General features: G+C 41.0%; 1 protein-coding gene across 1 annotated transcript; it reads right to left on the bottom strand.

Moving 5' to 3' along the window:
- Positions 1-349: 349 nt before the first annotated feature.
- fam120b (family with sequence similarity 120 member B) lies at positions 350-16,565 on the bottom strand. The gene is made up of 15 exons (XM_058089631.2): positions 16,488-16,565; positions 16,143-16,256; positions 15,238-15,428; positions 14,942-15,075; positions 14,531-14,653; positions 13,795-13,986; positions 13,464-13,722; positions 13,006-13,189; positions 12,818-12,922; positions 12,451-12,623; positions 11,129-11,221; positions 8,367-8,573; positions 7,862-8,003; positions 2,758-3,016; positions 350-2,692 (listed from the first exon to the last, which is right to left on the bottom strand). Exons 2-15 carry the CDS (start codon positions 16,252-16,254, stop codon positions 2,623-2,625), a joined length of 2,244 nt encoding a protein of 747 aa, XP_057945614.2. The 5' UTR covers positions 16,255-16,256; positions 16,488-16,565; the 3' UTR covers positions 350-2,622.
- Positions 16,566-20,265: the final 3,700 nt, after the last annotated feature.

The raw sequence follows: 20,265 nt of genomic DNA, 5'->3' as shown, positions 1-20,265 counted from the left end.
AGGTGGCGGAGCTACATGGAGGTATAAACTTATTGGTAAACTAACTGGTATAAACTTATTGCCACCCCTATGTCAGTAATGGTCTCACCTTGCCCCCTCCAATGAAAAATGTCTTTCTTTCATGTCACATAAAGCATCATAAAGCACAAACATCCCAAAAGGTGTCAAACCTTTGCAATGAATTGTTTCATGATGCCAGTGCGGGCAACCACACACACACACACGCACGCACGCACGCACGCACACAACATACAGTAGTTGTTCCCTGTTTTTTTTTTGCCCGAGTTAAAGCGAGCCCTTTGTATTTTTAGACATCCTGTAAATACAGAAGGGTTATATTTGCCCGCTTAATCTCATGTCTGGATGCCTGTATCACGGTTGTGCGTGCGTCTGTAAAATAACCCAAAAAAGAGAGGGAGAGCTTCTGTTGCCAGGTCAGATGCTTTGTGTGAGGACACACAGGTGAAGAAAAAAAAAGTTCACTCCTGATTGACAACGTCAAGACGTATTATTGTGTATATAAATGCTTATTATTGTGCTTGTTATTTGCAGTGGTGTACAATTACTCCACATCAGTTATTTCAAATGTTTTGTAACCAATTCAGTTCAAACTTCGTCAAGTGGGAATTTATACTTTTCATTCAGAAGGCGGTTGTCTGAAAAAGGACCCCAAAAAGCTTTAGAATGTTTATACAACATAGACATGTAAAAACATGTAACATGTAAAAAGAAATGTGACAACCTGTTGAATGACCACCAATGGAAGGGAAAGAGCTAATCAGCCAATCCTTGAAATGGAGGACTTGAAATGGGCTTGATTGTGTGTTTGTGCCCCTGCTGCTGGAGGGACCACACCCACCAGTAGAGTGAGCGGAAGCTTAGTTAGTTTCCTGCGGTGTAAGCAACATAACAAGACCATTGACTCAAAACCGGTCTTCCCTTTTGCTCTCTTCTCAAACTTCACCTCCTCATCCTGTTTTTGTTGCCTAGTCTATTCTTAGTCCTCCATTACCTTCTGCTGCTTCTCTGCTCATATTCCTTAATGTTTACATGTCTTGCCGCCAACATGCTTCAATTCCCTCCTTCCAACAGTCTATTTTCTTCTTCTAATCTACATGTTGCCATTACGGATGGGCTGATTGATCTGCCACTGATCAGTATCGGCTGATTGTTATTAAAAATGACATGCCGATAAAGGCCTTTCGAAGGTGATCACAAAAATCGATCACCTATGGCTGGCATATAGCAGCCTGCAGAGAACCGTGTTAAGTGTAGGGCCCATTTCTCATTTATGCGTACAAAATCAATTGTTAAACGCAAAGTCTCACAGAATTTAACAAAAATATGAAATAAATGCTGTCATTGTGAAAAGGAGAAATGCTTATGTCGGGAAAGATTTCCCCGGCAGAGTGCTCAATCGTGGTGGAATCTCCTCACAAACACTATCATGCCCCCTGCCAAACTAAACATGCAGAAACAATGACCTGAAACACCGGCAAAAGTAAATAAAAAAACAACAACTTTGAAACTCATCTCACCTCAGAGCATGAGTGGAAGCTTGCGAGGTTAGCTTAGTTTAGCAAAGCATGCTAGTGTGGCTGTGTGTGTGCAACTCGGGCTGTATGAGTGTGTTTACACTGTGTTGTGTTTGAATGTTAGTAATGCAAATAAGGATTTTAGGATACCTGCTTACATCTTCTAAGAGTGAAAAAATGGACGAAAGCCACGGGATCAGGACACACTTTTAAATCTGCACGTCCAAGCTTGTTTCACTAGTCAAGAGACATAACATACTTCTGGATTTGGAGTAAGTATGCAATGTACTGTAATCACCGTACGCATCATCCTGTTTAATTGTAAATTAGAGGTGTTATAAAAAATACCTTACATTAATAACGCAATTGGAATTACATCTGTGACTGTGTTCCTAAACCACAAACACAGTCATCACAATTTGATGAGGATTTTGTAGCAGGTTTCTGAAATACTGGGCAAAATTGTCCAATGATATATTGAATCAACAACACAACTGTAACAGTCTTTTTTCCTTCTCATAAGTGGAGATTAAAGAACACAAAGGGGGAAATTAAATTGGTTTGTTAGGGTGAGGGAAAAAAATCATTTGCAACAGAGACTATTGGTTGAGATAAGTGTATAAATCAACAGCATAGTAGTGAGCGTAAGATGGGAGAAGTGTGTACAGGAGAAACAGAATATTGGAGGAATTGTGGTAATAACAGCACATCTTCTATGTTTTCTTTTTACTCTAACTAAGAAATTAAGAAACAGGCTAGGAGATTGTTTATCATCTTCTAAGTGTGCGTTTGAAGTGGCTTGTTTATGTTTGTTGGTACTTATTGGTCTATTTTCTGTCAGCAGTCTGCTGACTAACTTGAGATACCACACAAGACTTTTTCTAAAGAAAAAAAAGTTCAAATTAACCAATGTTGGTTGGTTTCCACATTCTTAATCTCTTCTCAATCCTCTTATTTTCACTTACCACATCCTTTCGACAAACATTCTCGACTGCTAATTCGCTAATCAGTTTGTTCAGAGAAACTTGATTCCATCAGTCCTTTTATCAATTCTTTCCTACCCTCTTAACTCCTCAAGTCCTGCACTCTAATCCTCTGCTCCTCTGTGCTCTCTGTTGGGGTGGGCTTGTGCTCCATGACCGGGAGGCTGACCCCATCTGAGAGGAGGAATGACACATGAAGGAACAGGAAATAAGAATGGGGTGATTCTTCTGATGTTTACCTGGGAGCCAGCTGGTATCTCCCTCTGCTGGGATGGCGTCGGCTGTGAGGCTGATCTGGCTGAGAGCTCATCTTAACATCGATGGCAGGTGGACGAGAGTGAGAGTGGAAATATAGACCTCTTTCTCCTCTTCTGTGTCCTTGCATCTGCTGCGCTGCTTCTCTGCCGTTTCCACCACTTGATTGTCCCCTCTCACGCCATCCTCCTGCTGTCGCCGCTCCTCGCGCTCGCCAGTTGTCATCAACACCTGAAATACGAGCTGAAAGTAATTCATTCTTTCTGTTACATGTTCACCACAGTTTAACCAATTCATGGAATTAAATGCTGAGCTAGAACAGTGCTCCCTCTGAATCCTGCATCCTCCTCAGATGTTTGGGGGCCACTGGAAATCTTGGGGCCCAAGACAATTGCCTGTTTGTCTAATGGTAAATCCACCCGTACACGTCACTATACATCTAATATATCACTATTGATTATCTAATTGCCCAAAATGAACAACAGTCGTTTTTTTTCCCTTTTTTAAACTCCATTCCTGCAGATGAAATTTTTTTTAAAAACACAAGAGCGGCACAGTGCATTTTCATGTCCTGAAACAGACGCTCTCTCTTGATGACCTCTGAGCTTCTCAAAGTTGTTAGAGCATCTAATATTTTCACTTTCTGGAACGTCTAGGTCAGGGGTCACCAACCTTTTTGAAACTGAGAGCTACTTCACGGTTACTGAATCATACGAAGGGCTACCAGTTTGATACGCTCTTCTGAAATAACAAATTTGCTCAGTTTGCCTTTAGTTATACATTATTTATAATGATTAGTAATACTCACCTATGTAAAGACACTGATCATGTTAATGATTTCTAACAATGATTATCAAAAATGACAACAAGGTGGGAAACAGATATCAATATTCAACACTTTATCTCTATTAATCACAGTATTTGTTACATTTTCAGATGATCACTTACATCACTACATTTTAGCAAAAAATATCCCATTTGCACAAGCCACTGACATGCCCTGTTAACAAATCATGAACTATGTTGCAACATGTTTCAAAAAGTTAACAATTATGTAATGTTAAACAAAATCAACTTACATATTTTTAAATATGTAATACATTTTTTATTTCACATTTTGAACTAGTGGCCAAGTCTGTGTTATGTTTAACAAAATTATAACTTTTAAATGTCATGAACACACTTTTAAATTGAACACAATTCTTCAATATTTTAATTCAACTTTGCCATGGCACTACCATGTTGTCACTGACTACATCTGGTATCCGTCCTTGGTTAGTGGGAAGACTGGCATTGCATGCTGTTCACCAGTGTGTTGTAATCTGGTGTGTAACTTGACACTGCAACTGTGAGTGAGTCTCTCAGATGTGCATCAGTGAGGCGTGTTCTGTGTTTGTTTTTGATGAAGTTCATGTCAGAAAATGCTGATTCACAGAGATAGGTTGAGCCAAACAGGCTGGCAACCTTCATGGCTGCTGTGCATACTCCACTGTACTTCTCTGTGTCAACAAGGCGCCAAAAGTTTGGTGCAGCCTGGTAGGCTTTGAGATGGAGATCATTTTGCAATGTTATAATTTCAATCTCCACCTGTCCAGCATCCAAGTTGAACGTTGCACTTAACTGCTCAGCAAAGCATGCTGTGTCCCCATTCATGAAAGGGTTGGAAATGAAGAACACACATGGTTCAAGCTGATGAAGGTCACAAAACCTATTCTCAAACTCTTGCCCAAGTCTGTTTATTACTTCAATGTACTTTTCTGCCACTTTTTCAAATGTCTCAGATGCAGAAGCATTGTCTTTCAGCACTGACTGCACAGAGGGAAAGTGCAGAACTTTTTTTCTCTGTAAATCTGCAGAGAATGCATTCATTTTGGCTTTAAATGCATTTAAAGCACTTATCATATCGACAACAGTCTTACCTTTGCCTTGCAGCTGGCAGTTCAGGAGGTTTAGTTTCCCAGTAATGTCCACCAAAAATGCAAGGTCAAGTGTCCACTCTGTGTCCTCTAGCAGTGAGACATCTTCGCCTTTGGACTGCATGAACTCTTTGATTTCACGCAAAAGAGACAAAAAACGATGCAAAACTCGTCCTCTGCTGAGCCATCTGATTTCTGTGTGTAGCAGTAGGTCCCCATATTCTGCTGACATCTCCTCTAATAGTACCTTGAAAATCCTGTGCTGCTTTGCTTTGGAGCGGATGTTGTTTATGATTTTCACAACGAGAGTCATCACGTGCCCAAAGCCGATCACTTTCGCACACAACGCCTGCTGGTGAATGATGCAATGGTAATGCAGAAATTTGGGGAAGTCTGGGTCACGTTTACAGTGAGCGATGAAACCTGTCTGTCGGCCGACCATAGCAGGAGCCCCGTCTGTTGTCACCGCTACCAGCTTTTCCAATGGCACCTTTTTCTGCACGAAAAACTCCTTCACCGTGTTATAAATGTCAACTCCTCTCGTAGTTGTCTTTAAGGGCAGTAGTGTCAGGAGTTCTTCTTTTGTGGAGAAATCATTAAACACCATCCGGATAAAAACCAATAACTGCGCTGTACTGCTGCTGTCCACGGACTCATCGCACTGGAGGCTAAACCACTTGCACTTCGCCAGATCCTGCTCCAACTGATCGACCAAGTTACTGGACATAGCTGATACTCGTCTTGCCATCGTAGATGCCCCCAGTTGGACGTCGGAAAGAGTGGAGATTAGGTCGCTTCCATTTTTCTCGTCTTTAAATACAGTGTTAGCAATTAATAACATCGCTTCTTTGACAACTTCTCCATCTGTAAATGCCTTTTTTTTCTTGATCAGAAAATGTGTAGCTCTAAACGAGGCTTCGGTTGCTTTTTGTGAGTTTTTGGCCGGCCTCGTAAAAAAAGACTGTTGCTTACCCAGAGCGGTCTTTAGCTCACGGGCTTTTTCTGCCCGTAGGGCGCTTGCAGGTGGATATTTATCATGGTAGCTTTTGTGACACGTATTGAAATGTCTCTCCACATTGTGCCGTTTTGCTGTCGCCACGGTCGTCCCGCAAATCAGACACACGCAGGTTTCTTTTACAGTCGTAAAAAAGAACTCCTCTTCCCATTCACTGTGAAAGAGATACGTTTTCTTTCTTTTTTCTGCCATGTTTTTGGGGTACGAAAGTGCATACAGCGCCCGCTAGCTTACTCTCCACATCCCACAAGCTCTACTTTACTGCCCATAGGTAAATATTGTGCGCGTTAACCTTAAAGTATTTTTAAGATAGTATTTTTTAAATCTATATACATACAAGTGTGATTAAAAAAATAATAGCAACAGAACAAAATTAATTTTTAGACGCAGCTCTCTATGAGATGTGCTATTTTTGGAAACGGCCCGCGGGCGACTCATGTGGTCCTTGCGGGCGACCGGGTGCCCGCGGGCACCGTGTTGGTGACACCTGGTCTAGGTGTTCCAATCCTTTTAAGCTGAAGGCAAGGCGGGGACAAATTCAAAGAGTTAAGAGTAAGAGTGAAGGCATGTGAATGTAAAATGCAATGCTTGGCAGTGTATCCGTTTCAGTCACTTTAAAATGAGGTTGTTTTCACTGATATGGTGGCTACTGTTAATTTCTGGACAGAAGGAAGAGGAGAGGTAACAGTGGCAGTAAATTCACAAAGCAATTGTGAATACATAGAGATATTTTTTGAGGGAAATAAACATCAAATTTGATTCCAAACACAAGCCAAGCAACGTCCTTAATGACACCACAAAGCGCCAACCCGGCTCTCGCACCCACTTACACACACACACACACACAGTAGTAATGATGGAAATAGTGAGGGCAAAGCCTTCCATCTTCCATCAGCAGAAACATCCTCCTGAGACCCAACAAGCTCGAGTGAAGAGCAGACAGTTTGGGGTAAACCAACTTGGCACACACTGGTGCTTTAAGAAAAACATTCACCAAAAGTGTGTGTGTGCGTTGGGGGTGTGTGCAAGAAAAATGTCAAGTTCGTATTTCATGAGGCGGCTGTTGACTCATGCTTGCTGACTGACCACAAAGAGGTTTTAATATCTATAACTAATATTTTGCATTTTGGAAAACAGCCTGTAGTTGAACGCCATCAATGATTTGACTGCAGGACTGAGGAGCTGAGGAACAGAACAATCAAATCTGCAAAATACCCTTTGAGTCTTAAATCATGTTGTTTGTAAACTCCCTTTCGCAAAACAATGACTTAAAACAAGGCTCTTGTTAAGTATTAATACTGTTAAAACCACTATAACTCATTAATATGAGTTAATAACTCTTATGGTACATCTCTTACAGTACTACAAGGTGCCAGTGGAATACACAGTGGTCATTTAGGAGCATGTATTTCTTTGGAACATTTACACCAATTCTTGTTTTCGTGCATTCCACAACACAGTTGTCATGTAAAAGAGTGGCAAAGACAATACTAATTTAATAAAATTTTAGTTAAAGATTACATTTAAAATAACATTTTATAAATGACGTGACCGAAAGTGGAAGACAGTTATAGTGTGAAAATTTTGGGAGAAAAGTATAAGAGGAGGAACAGAGAAGATGATGTGGAAAATAAAAAGATGAAGCGTATGGGAACAAGAGAGGTAAAGGGGTCCCCAGGGCTGAGGGGGATACATGAGGGGTTGGAGGCGGAGAGAGAAGCCTATAATCGTTGTTGTGAGTCCTAAAATAGAGCGCTCCCAACCTATAAACAGAAACCTGCTATTACTAGCACACTGACAAAGCAAGTGTTGGATCCAGGCATGCACATGTGCACACAAGCAGTGTGTGTGTGTGTGTGTGTGTGTGTGTGTGTGTGTGTGTAAGACCACAACACACATGGAGCTGGTTACAGCGCAGCCCTCTGGGTAATGTGGTTCATTGAGGGGTAGCAGAGAACTACAACCACAGATCAACGGTCAGATTAAAATACTGCTCCTCCATTTGTCTGCTGGAGTATTTTCAGCTGGAGCGCTCATCGCTCAGGCAACCCTCAAACTTGAGGTCACCTCAAAATAAAGTAGACACAATTAACCTGGCAGAGGGAGGAAAATATAACAGGAAGATACGGGAAAAAGATTAGTCGGCATATGTCTCACCTCTGTGTCCATCTCTGTATTGTGTTCTATGACTTTGATCAAGCCGGTTGGGTCTGGGTCGGGACTGCAAGACTCTGTTTCTCGTCTTGCAAACTTCTAGGAGCTTCTTCCTCAGTTGGATAAACAAGGACAAACTGGGCTGCTGGAAGGGAAGCAGACAATAACAATAAGATTGCACATTGCTGATGATACCACCATTTGACGCACCCTGTTCCACAAAAATCACCGACCAACATTCAGTATATTTCATTTTGTTGTTTGACCTGAAAAGGGGGAGTGATGTTAATGGCTGTCACTCACTAACGGCTTTCATTTTGACCAAATAAGTGCTTTGAAAAGTCACTATAAAGTACAATAGGTTGTAGTGGCCAAAGATTTTTGCACAGCATCATATATCTATGTGTCAATCAAAAACCTTAAAAAGAAGACAGAAAGGGATCAGAATTTTGATAGAGCTGGTGAGTGTGAGCGTCTTGCCGCTATTAGTCTTCCCGTGTCCACTTACATGATTGTCCAGCAGCACATTTTCCTCCGTGGCGCTATGTGCCAGCAGGTATTTGGAGTGAAAGAGCCGTCCATCAAAGCTGTGCCAAGGCATGAAAGCAGTGCTGGGCAGCGGGCAACCACTGGCACAGTTAGCCCCCAGCAGGTGGCTCAGTCCTCGGACGTAGAGAGAGCCCAGTTGGACCGCTCGAGTACAGAGGAATGGCAGCTGAGAGTAAAGAGAAAAAAAGAGGTTGGAATTATATTTGCTTGGTTACACACGCATGCACGCACGCACACACACGGCTGATGTTTTGTTTGATCTGTCGCAATATTGCGTGACAGGTGCCACATGTCACGTTTCATCTCTGCAACAACCAATGTGCACTTTTCTAAAAACTGATTTTGCTTTATCACCATAAAACAGTATCACTATTGTTTTTGTTGATAGCAGATGGAGTAAAAATTAAAGGAAATTACAATTGCCATGCACATTTTTTTTAATCATCCAAAGTTAAACATTAAAAAAATACCTGGTATTTAATATATTGGCTTGGCTGTATACATTTACCAAACAGGTACACTGTGCTCTTAAATGACTACAGTTGTTCCATAAAATCTGTAAAAACATTTAGTCATGTTTGGTTATTTATTAGTGACTGCCCACAATGACATACAATCATGGAAAAAAATATTAGATCACCATTGTTTATTCAGTTTCTTCTTCATTATAATGCATATATAACAAATATAATGACAACATAAATAGCTCATAAGAATAACATTTTTATCAGTGCAATAGCATAGCTATTGATGTAAGAACTTAAGCCAGTCATTATTATCAAAAAACATGAAAATGGCTTGGTAATACTTTTTAAATGGAATTGTTGTTGAACTTTGTTGTTGTTAAAACATATGTACCCATAATTGTACTAGGCATTAAAACGAACAAAAAACTAAAGAAACAAAGTGGTCTACCATTTTTTTACTGTACTATAATGAGACTATAAAGAGTACTGCACTTTAGTAGTTTTTATGTTTACATGGTGAGAATGACAATAATCCATCTTGATTCAGCTAAAAGGCAAACTATCCTGTTTTTATGGCACATAACACTCATCGGGACTACTTTATCCTCAAATGTTATAAGTGAAATTCCTATTTTTATTATATTTGGCAACCGCATAGGCCACAATTATGCTGTTATTTTACATTGATACAGCTAAGATTAATATCAAGGAATTAATACATTTGTACTTAGGGGGGAAATATATTGATTCAGTTAATTAATGTGACTCTCTGCAGTTTCATGTGAGTTGATAAAGACTATGTTGCATTACATTGTAAATGAACATTAATGAGGCAAAGTGCAAAATAACGGCAGTGTCAAAAGTCAGTGACGGTAGGCAGATGTTCGCACTGTGCCTGTGTGTGCGTGCGCACGCGCACTTTATGCTCTCACCTGTCCCTTTGGATGATAGCACTGATAACTCTGATAGCATACACACGCATTCTCACAGCCCTGCCTGTCACCTGCTTCCAGTCAAACACAGCTTCACACACTGAAAACAATGAAGCACTGCACAGACGCACAAAACAGCCTTAAGCGCTCACAAACAAACAGACACAAAGAGGCGAAAGGAGACTGAAAGAGAAAAAGAATACGAATATGAGAACACACAAAAGGACAGAATGCGTGTGTGTGTGTGTGTGCACACACGTGTGTGTTAAGAGTTCAGTGGGGCGATGTGTGTTTGATGTAAATAGCTCCATGTGGTGAGCGCCAACCAAGGCAGACGGGCGACTCTCCGTCTCTCATACACACACGCGCACACACACACACACACACACACACACACACATACCCACAGGCACATAGCCCCATGGAGAGGAATGCGGCAACCAAACCACGGCATCCCAAAACCTACCCACAACCCCTTTCCCTTAAAAACAAACACAGGCAAATGGTTCGTCTCATTTTACATTAAGGTGAATACACAGTGACAGTGATTTGAATGAATGTACATTTACACAGTAACAATCACACGTCTGCCACAATGGACAGCCTTTCCAAGTCTATTTCTATTATTGTGTTGTGTTTCAGCTCCGCCTTATCGAAGAGCAGCAAACCACTATACTGTGGACTGCACTGCATCAGTCGTACATTAGTTATTAATTATTTTGATCGTCTCATGTTGCTGAATAAATAAGGTAGTTAATATATGATATGGGGATAAACTACTGCAAACTAGAACCAAAAAAACCTGACTAAATATTTGATGAAAACCGGTTAATACAGCTTTTGTTGAAGCTAAGTATTTAATAGAGCTCATTATACTATGTCTAATGTTCTGACCACCGCATATTATTTATGTTTATCTTATCACTTTATAAATTTTAAGAAAATAGTCCATCCATCCTTTTTCTATGCCGCTTGTCCTCATTAGGGTCACGGGGGTATGCTGGAGCCTATCTAAAGAAAATAGTGCAACAGTAAATCCAAATATTTGAAATGTATACAACAACGCAAATAACATAATTTACATAACAAGCCTACTCCTAATTGTTTTGTTTGTTTTCTCGAACAGATCCCCATTCAGGACCTTATCTGTGTTTTCGCTACATGCTTTTTTTCTTTTCATTTTCCCTAACTGGAAACCTTTTGGCAGCTGTTTGCTAAAAGAGGTTGCATGTTTACAGTCAAGCGCACAGAGCCACTGTGCTCATGCATTGCGAAACTCAACACGGACTGGGCTAGTTGTAATAAGCCTGCATGTGTCTGACCTTGATCTGTTGAAGCTCCTGTGGAGATTTGAGGCTCAGACACACAGCCTGACTCAGGTACGCATTCACATCCTCTGAACATAAAGACGGTACCTGCACAAAGACAGCGAGACATATCATTTGATTTAGTATGTGGTTTTCCAATTCAAACATACCTTTGTGTGCCTTCCATGATGGTCTGTTTGGTCTGTCCTCAACAGGGGAAAGTAACAATGCTGAATGCAGCAAAGAAGGCAGCCAGTGTGTGTGTATGTGTGTGGCGTGTTCAAAACAAACAAACCCTCCAGCTATTTAAACAGACAAGTGACGAGCGAATGTGAATGCAGTGGCCGTCAGACAACAGCAGCCACTGTTGTCTGACGGCCCGTCCGCTCATCTTTGCTTGTCTACTTGTCTTACTGATCCTCTCACAGGCTATTAAATTAAATTGCAGTTACAAAGTAAGAAGATGAACGTGTGGTAAATTAAGAAATAAAGTATTTGGGTGTTTATCAGTGCATTTGTTGACGTGTCTGAGGCTAAACTGGTCACTCTGGGTGATAATGGCAGTTATCAAGCCAGACAAATGTTTAACATCACATGTTGACAAAAGATGGGAACAACTGTAATATGTTTGTCACAGATGTCAGTCCCAAACTAAACCCTCACTAAAGTGTCAGCAAATACATTTGGTGTTTTCATAGTTCGTTCACATCAATCACTCAAATTCCACTTTAAACACAACCATTATATTGGCCAACACTAAAAACCAACAACACTGTTATTCAATTATTTATAAGAGATAAAGTAAAACAGGTGCATCTGTCAGTGAGAATATTGTGTAGTGATATTGTGATTTTTTTCCACTAAAACAAAGTTCAATAAGCGCTATGTAACCGTTTCTGTGCACAAAGCACTGGTTTGAATATTAAGAGGTAGTACAAGGGACACATATGTCGAAAATGAACAAGTTATCCACAAGCTCAAACCATTGAACTATGAAAGATGCTCATCCTTTTCATTCACCTTACAAAACTGGTAAATATAGAAAGTGAACAAGTATAAGTTACTATATTTTCCTTGCAGCATTGCCCTAATGTTTCATATTACAATACCACGTTGATGATTTGATGTAAAGTACCTTAGTAGAAAGGATATTAAAAACACTTCTCTAATCCCTTCAAAGGAATGAGAGCAGGTGGCCAAAGGCAGGGAAGTCTGGTCATCCCTACTCAGACTGCTGCTCTTATGACCCAAAAGAGCAAGAAAATGGATGGATAAAGGGATGATATTAACAATCATTACGGTTTTTTACATTTCTGCAAAATTAAAGTCAGTACTACCTGGAGGACAATGTGGGTAACCAGACAAAGAGCAGCAAGGAGAGAGTCTTCAACAACTCCATACCACTCTGCAAACTCCTGACAGTCGAATATCGAAAAGAAGCTCGTCAGACGAAGAGTGGAAACGTCAGGTCCAGAACCAAACCACAAAACATGTAGACTCGGGCGTTCACCTACAGATAAACAGATAAGATTTGGGTGTTTGGTTCTGAACCCAGAAACAATGAATGCATGGAGCGTGTTTGGCATAAACAGCTGTGGACACTCACAAATCAGTGGTCAAGCAACTACAAAGTTCTATTTTTCTCTGAGCATTCATTCGGTAAGGACACAACAACTGTTTTCAAGATTAAAATAGGTACAGTACATGGGAAGTTCACGGGGACAGGCTGGACCATGTGGGGTTCCTTCAGTGGGTTGCCTGGATAGACAAACCATTCTCTGATAGCTGGAGGTTCCTCAGCTCCATTGTCTAGAAACATATCAAGTTTACAGAATGACTTCAAGGTGAACGTGCGTGGGAGTGCAAATGTGCATTAGTGTGAGCAATCTTACCATCATCTCCGTTAAGCAGCAGCAGACCATAAATGTGTTGTCTGCAGGGCTTATAGATGACAGCCTGAGGTGGCAGTTCATCCTCTTCCTCATCCTCCAGACTGTTACTACATTCAAGCAGTCCCTCACACACAACATTGTAAACCATGAAACCCTCGGCAGACACATGTTGTTCTTTACAAGCCTATAAAAGGTCAAAAAGTGAAACATGGTTGGTACTGTGCACACCATACCAATACATACACATGTAAATCATGTTTACATTGTCATGTTTTGTTTACAATAAAATAATTTCTTACAGGAATGATTGATTGAGTTTTTGTCTGACCCTACTGGACTGCTGTCAAAACTGTACAGTTATCCCTTGAGACGATATACTAACATTATTGCTAAAATGTGATGGGTGGAATCACTTCAAGATACTGTATCAGCGTATGTATGTATTGTATAATACAAACCTTTAATATTTCTGGACTGACGTATTTCTCAAAGCCAAGGCCAGAGGTGGGAGGAGGTGTGTCATCCTGCTGAAGAGTGTCCTGCCCAGGAAGCAAATAGGAGCGAATCCCTTTTTCCAGGAGGAATCTGTCTGCAGCAGGCAGGTTCAGGGACTGAGGGATAAGCCCAGTGTCTTTCTCCTCTCTGCCGCACAAAGAGCTGATGAACTCGGATAGAGCAAACACCATCAGCTCCTGGGGTGCTCCAACATTTTTTTTTCTGACAAAAAAAAAAGTTTTTGTGTATTGAATACTTTAGTGTTGCGATCATAAGTGTCAAAGTGCCACAGACCTGTATACAGCCATAGCATTGTTCCTGATAGTGTGCATCCGTTCCTTTGGTACCACATCGTTACCCAGGAGACAGGCCAGCAGTGGTAACTGGCTAACATACAACCCAATGGCTCGGCAAAGTCTCTGTTGGTCGTATACGACCGTGGTGAGGTGGTCTAAGTGCAGTTTCGCCACCGACAAGTAAGGAGAACTGTAAAAAGAACAAAAATTATACATTAAATCTGTCTGCAAATCTGCATATACTGAATTTTTCCAATTACTGCTACGTTTGTATATTTTCTGTGTGTTTGACAGCAGAGGGCTGATTTTTTCTGATTTTATATGATGAATGATTACATTTTATATAGTGCTTTTGGTACCCAAAACGCTTCACATTGAAGTGAACACATTATTATTCACTCCTCAGTCACACAGTGGTGGTGGTCCTGTACACCTGTAGTCACAGCTGCCTTGGGGTAACCTGACAGAAACGTGGCTACCAATTTGTGCCGACCAACAGGTTGGAGACCGAGTGACTGGGTGGCGGGATCGAACCGCCAACTTTCTGGTTTCTGGACCACCTGCTCTACCTCCTGAGCCCTAACCCTAACATAACACAATAAAATCAACAATTCTATTCATGTCCATTTATGTTTCGCCACAATGCATTTATTTTCTACTCCTTATCCTTTTTCAGGGTTGTGGATGAGCTGGAGCCTATCCTAGTTGACTTTGTTGAAATAAGAAAAAACAACCTGTCATAGATGATGAAGTCTGAGTCTTGTCCCAAAATGCCCATGCAGCCATGCCGACGAGCATAACAGGCAATTTCATAGTCAGCCTCCTGCACTGAGCAAAACACTTTCTGATCTAACGACCTGCCAAAAAAAAAAGTATAAACGTTAAACTTGTAAAAACCATAACAACCAATAACTTGTGAGTAATGTTGAGAGCATTAAACTTGAAATTAAACAATTATTCTATAAAATATAAAGAATACATTTGCTTACATAAGCACCCCCCCCAAAAAAAATAGGCTGAATTCAACCACAAAACAGCATGATTTATTTAATATATTTTTGAAAAACCGTTATGGAGTGAAGCTGTGAAATTCGAACCATGAAGTGGCGAGGGACGTTTGTACAGTGAGTTTACTGAAAGCAAACCTGAGGGCAAAGCACGTGAATGTTGCCAAGCCAGAAGGCAGACAGAAGAGATGTTTTCCCGGTTGTTCTCCGTGTAACTTAATGTAACGAAATACCTCAGACACCTCCCCGTTCACTCGCCGTCTCCGCTTCACCTGCAAAGAGGGAATCAAACAATGGTTCTATACACACAGTTGGAACAGGTGGCGTATTGCCGAGTGTATCAAGCAGGCACCACCCATTACAGGTACAATAGTAACAGACACTGTTGATGTAAACACTACCAAAAAGCTCACACTTAAAGTTTCTTCCCCTACCCATTCAGCTCTCTTCTTCTCTTCAACCACACCATCAAAGAAGAAGACAAGTTTGATTCCTGCAGAAGTAAACCTCTCTATCCAGCGACTCAGGATGCTCATGTACTCCTTCCACTGACCCCCACACACCCAGTCTTTACAGGTGTACCAGTGGCGTAGGCAGGCCATTCCATCCACAACGAGTGTGGGGCCTGCCAGAGAAGGAAATATACTGTAAATGAACGTTGAATGAATCATTATTGTACCTTCTTAATGCTGCATAACATCTCTTATCACATACTACAGTATTAATTGGCCCTGTACCCTAGAAACCGCCCATGAATGATACGGGAAAAAGGGTGAAATGATACTGTGTCAAAGCCCAGGGCAGTGATACTGATAAAATATAGTTTAACCATGTTCAGTATCAGCCCCCGTAGCTGTCCACTCAGAGCACGCTGCTCTGGTATCGTGCCCGTGAAACAACCAATCAGAAAACAGCGCACGAGCGTGAACACACAGCGTTTGTTTTGCTGCCGTCTGTGCTCTGTCAACATGTCAGCACATGTGACAGGAAATGTCACTGTAACTATAAATATTCATAGTGCTTCTCCAGTCACCAAAAAACCCAAACTTGATTAATGGAACTTTAATTGTCAGACATTGAAAAGAGAAGGCTGTTGATAAAATATTATTGTTGAAATATTTTTGCAATTATTGTGTTTACACTGTTTAGATATAATACATGTAATAAACTTTTTCTGGAAACAAAATGGTCTTTTGATTAAATAGTACGTGATAATATGTGATAACCCATAAATATCAGACTCATATCATATGCTGCAATGGTTGAGAATATATTCCACAACATGATGTGATGATGAGAGGCCAGTTCTACATGAACCAGACTTATAAATACACTCAACTGGTCGTGTTGTCAGAAGAAAGATGTCGTCTGGCCATGTCTCTCAGGTTGACAGTCACGCAAGATTCTGGACAGCAGTGCTCCATAAAATACTGAAGACCTTTTACTCCCATTTCTGAAGAGGGGTAGCAGAAAAAACTGTTACTTGGGGGTACCGAGACGTTTTCACATCATGCAACTTGTTTACTATTCGTCTCCTCCTCTTGATGCTAACATTTAGCATCCACCTCAATGTGCTCCTTCTGTTAGTTACGGCAACGCCGCTGTCCTCTCGGCTTCAAACTAAATCATGATAAATAAACGTTGTCGCCGTTATACTTTTTATCGTGTTTAGCGAACGACTTACTTAAGTCCGTTAGGCACAATAACGCAGCTTGTCTTGGTTGTACTGACGCGTTCTTACTTCCTGGATGATACGCGTGACGTCATGACGCTGCAAAACAAAGTGCACGTGGGCCGCATATGCAGCCCAGTCCTGATGTGGCAAGTGCAGCCAATTAAGATATGAAACATCATGCAAACATACAAACACGCATCTAATATAAAATATAATAACTACAGATGCAACAACATTACAATTACAAGAATAAACTTCATAATGTGGCATGAATATGAATGGCCCATTGTGGTCTTGTGGCCTCAGTCCACCCATAAACTCTCCAGGCTGGGATCAGAGACAGACTAATTGCTCTCCAGGAGAATAGAGCCTCTTTTCTGAAGTCACAAGCTATTAGGTCTACCTTCCACACAATGCACCCCCGTCCCCTCCACTCTATTGTTTGAGCTTAGCAGAAATAAAGAAAGCGACATATGCTGGCTGTCAGTCCAGCTGTCAGCATCTGTCGTTCCCCAGCCAGATGCTCTGTGGACGAGGAGGGCAATCCACCTCTCACAGTCAACTGATCTTCAAAAAGGGAGGAGCTGGGTTGTAAATCTGCTCCCCCCGTCTCCCCCCACTCTGCGATTCACTGAAAAGTTATGGCCAACGGACAACATCAGGCATGAGGGTATTTTGTTGTCAATCAGAGGGCTCGTGGTGCCTTTTTTGAATAGTCAATGATCGATGTGGCAGACGACAAGAGTCATCAATACTGTACACTACAGAAGAGCATTAACATGACTGAGAAAACAGTGTTAGTCACACTTCAGGACGATAACAATACAAGACAAAAGAGGGGCATTAGGGGGTCAGAACAGATGTTGATGATCAAGACTGATGAGGTTTCAACTCGTGCTATGACTCTACCTTTGCAATCTCATAATCATTACTGTAACTATCATATTATAATAATAGGTGAAGACAGGAAATTTGATGATAAATATTGCTTTTCCTGTGAATTTTTACTCATAATTTGTACTCTTAGTTGTCTAATAAGTTGAATAGTTTCAATGTCACACAGGATCTCAAGTTCTACTGTTGGAGGTTTGTTTGTTTGGGTGCAGAATTTAGCAAAAAGTACTTAACCATCCACCCAAGGGTCGCAGTGCGCTCGCTGGTCAATAACAAGGGACATATTCATAACTATAGATCATTTACAGCAGGGGTCTCAAACACGCGGCCCGCGGGCCAAATGTCGCCCGTAGGACACTAGTTTGAGGCCCCCGCCTTGATATGAAAGTTTAATGTTAGTGCGGCCCGCGCAAGTTTGATATGGATGCTGTATGGTATCATGTACCCAGAAAAAATTATTACGTTTGATTAATGTTCATGTTAAAGATTAAATAACTGTTAATAGTTATCCTCCCTATCCGAGTGGAAGTGGTAAGTTTTTGGCTTTTTAAGTTTTAAGGAAATAACTTGGAGGCTACCGTTTAGGTTGCTAGCTCTCTAGTTTGCGAGTTAGCATGTGTCTCAAGACCCTGCAGTTGCGCAATATGTTGTAAATAAAGAGTATAAATGTGACTATAGTCGTGTTTTGTCATGTCTACAGGGCAAAAAAATAATTTGTCTACCCACCAACTATGTGGTTTCTTAATTTTTAATTATTTGCCGTTTTATTATTATTATATTTATTTATTACTGATTCATTGATTTTCTTTATTCTTGATCTTATTTTGTGTAGAAAAATAAAAATGAAAATATTTGAGAACAGTGGAATGTTTTATCAGAGCTTTTCTTGTAGAAAATCGGAACCAAAGCAAAGTTTATTCATTTTTCTGTTTTTAATAAATGCGTTTTTTTTGTTTTTTGTTTGGAAAACCTGATGTGGCCCAGCCTCGCCCAGACCCTAGCTCCAGTGGCCCCCAGGTAAATTGAGTTTGTGACCCCTGATTTAGAGTCTACATTTAACCCAACGTACATGCTTTTGGACTATGGGAAAACGTACTTGGAGAAAAAAAAAATAAACAAAAGCAAGCTAAGAGAGAATATGCAAACTAAACACAGAGATGTTCCAACAGAGATTCAAACTCAGATCTCTTGACTGAGACAGTGAAACTGCTCACCAGTACAACACCAAGCTGGCCACTACTTTACCAATTAAGGTGAGTAACGATTCGAGTCTTATTTAGAGCCATTTTGGTGACATTTTCACATTGCAGTTTATTTGTGTGTGTCCACATGTAATAGTGGGAGTGGGCATGTATGCCATCACACATATAGTCAGCTCTCATTGGTCCTTGTCATCTGCCTTCTCCTGTTCCTCCTGACTCTTCCTCTTGCATCTCCTCCCCTTGTAGTTCACCCCCACTGTGTGCCCCCCTCCTCTTCTCCTCTCCTGACCAAAGCTTGACTCAGGAGAAACAGAGGCAGATGTTCCAGGAGCACACGAGTGCCCCCCACCCCCATCCCCACCCCACACCTCCCATTTGTACTGGATCAGCAGTTAACCCCCGGAAAGAATTGACCATACAAGCACGCACACACATACAAAGAACAACCGCTTTCCAGATCTGCGTTGGCTCAACAGTTGTCCAACTCAATGAACAACACACACACATACACACACCAAGAGCTGTCCAAATCCCCCTCAGGGTCCCTGATAGTAGCCACCCTGGGGTCAGGCCTTGTGTCAGCGTCCAGGGCCTGGGGTCTCTCTGGGCAGCTGGCCTGGCTAATCCTGCTGCTGGAGGCCACTGGTTTTCAGACTAAAGGCCAAGGACCGGCAGGGGGCCGCAGGGCAGGGATCTCAGAGAGCAGAGGACTGTGCGATTTGTTCCCAGTGCAGGGGGCTTTGTTTGTTTTTGCCATGTTTTGGTTTCAAATCAAATATCATATATGATGTCTCGTGGGACCTCAAATGACTTTGAGCCATCAATTAAAGTAGATTGAGCAGCCCAGACAGTTATTTATTATATAGGAAAAAACAAATATTGTATTTTAACCATTTTAATAACAAGCTGTATTTCGACTTCATTTATATTTTTATTAAAAATCAACAATTTTGGACAAATTAGAAATTAGTTATAGTTACGTTACTTTCCTCCAAAATTTGAATTTGTCACACAATTACTCATCTTCCACTTAAATCTACGTTAACGTACATTAAGTAGTTAAATGTAAGTCGTTACCAGGGAAAGTAATTATTGCATTACAACAACAACCATATATAAATATGGAAAATAATTCAGATTTGCCCTTGAGAGATGTTTCATGAGATTTGAGTTACAATGGATGTGGATACTTTGCTGCGGAACATAATGTACATAATGTACATGTACAGTATGTTACAAGTATGTTACAAAAGTGAGTACACCCCACACATTTTATTATATTCTTTCATTGGACGACACTAAAGAAATGAATGAATGAATACAATGTAAAGTAGTCCATGTACAGCTTGCATAATAATGTTAATTTACTCAACAATCATTTTAGCAAGGCATTGGTCATCTTGGAGGTGTGTTTTGGGTCCATGTCATGTTGGACCACTGTCCTGCGGCTCCGTTTACGATCATGCTCTGTTTCAGTATGTCACAATACATGTTGATATTCGTGTTTCCTCCAATGATCTGTATCTCCCTGCTGTGTGCTGCATGAGTGCTGCTCCACACCATGATATGCTTTTCTTTGCACTCCTCACCTGACGCAAATAAGTACATCTAGGTCTCATTGGACCACTCGAATTGTTTGGTCAACCATGGCGAGGCCTGTTCTGAGTGAAAGCTGTCATGTTATTAAAGTC

Source organism: Doryrhamphus excisus, linkage group LG13, assembly GCF_037039965.1.
Source record: "Doryrhamphus excisus strain RoL-2023G ecotype Guam linkage group LG13, RoL_Dexc_Guam_v1.1, whole genome shotgun sequence".
Taxonomy (NCBI): domain Eukaryota; kingdom Metazoa; phylum Chordata; class Actinopteri; order Syngnathiformes; family Syngnathidae; genus Doryrhamphus; species Doryrhamphus excisus.
This window is presented reverse-complemented; position numbering and strand designations above follow the sequence as displayed.

What these genes read in the sequence shown, in the direction of transcription:
- fam120b (XM_058089631.2), bottom strand. Translation starts at nt 16,254, where the DNA reads ATGGGAGTAAAAGGTCTTCAGTATTTTATGGAGCACTGCTGTCCAGAA. An exon ending in TTACCCACATTGTCCTCCAG is followed by an intron (nt 11,222 to 12,450) that starts GTAGTACTGACT and finishes GTCTTTGTGCAG; the next exon opens with GTACCGTCTTTATGTTCAGA. An exon ending in ATGTGCTGCTGGACAATCAT is followed by an intron (nt 8,004 to 8,366) that starts GTAAGTGGACAC and finishes CTTCCCTTCCAG; the next exon opens with CAGCCCAGTTTGTCCTTGTT.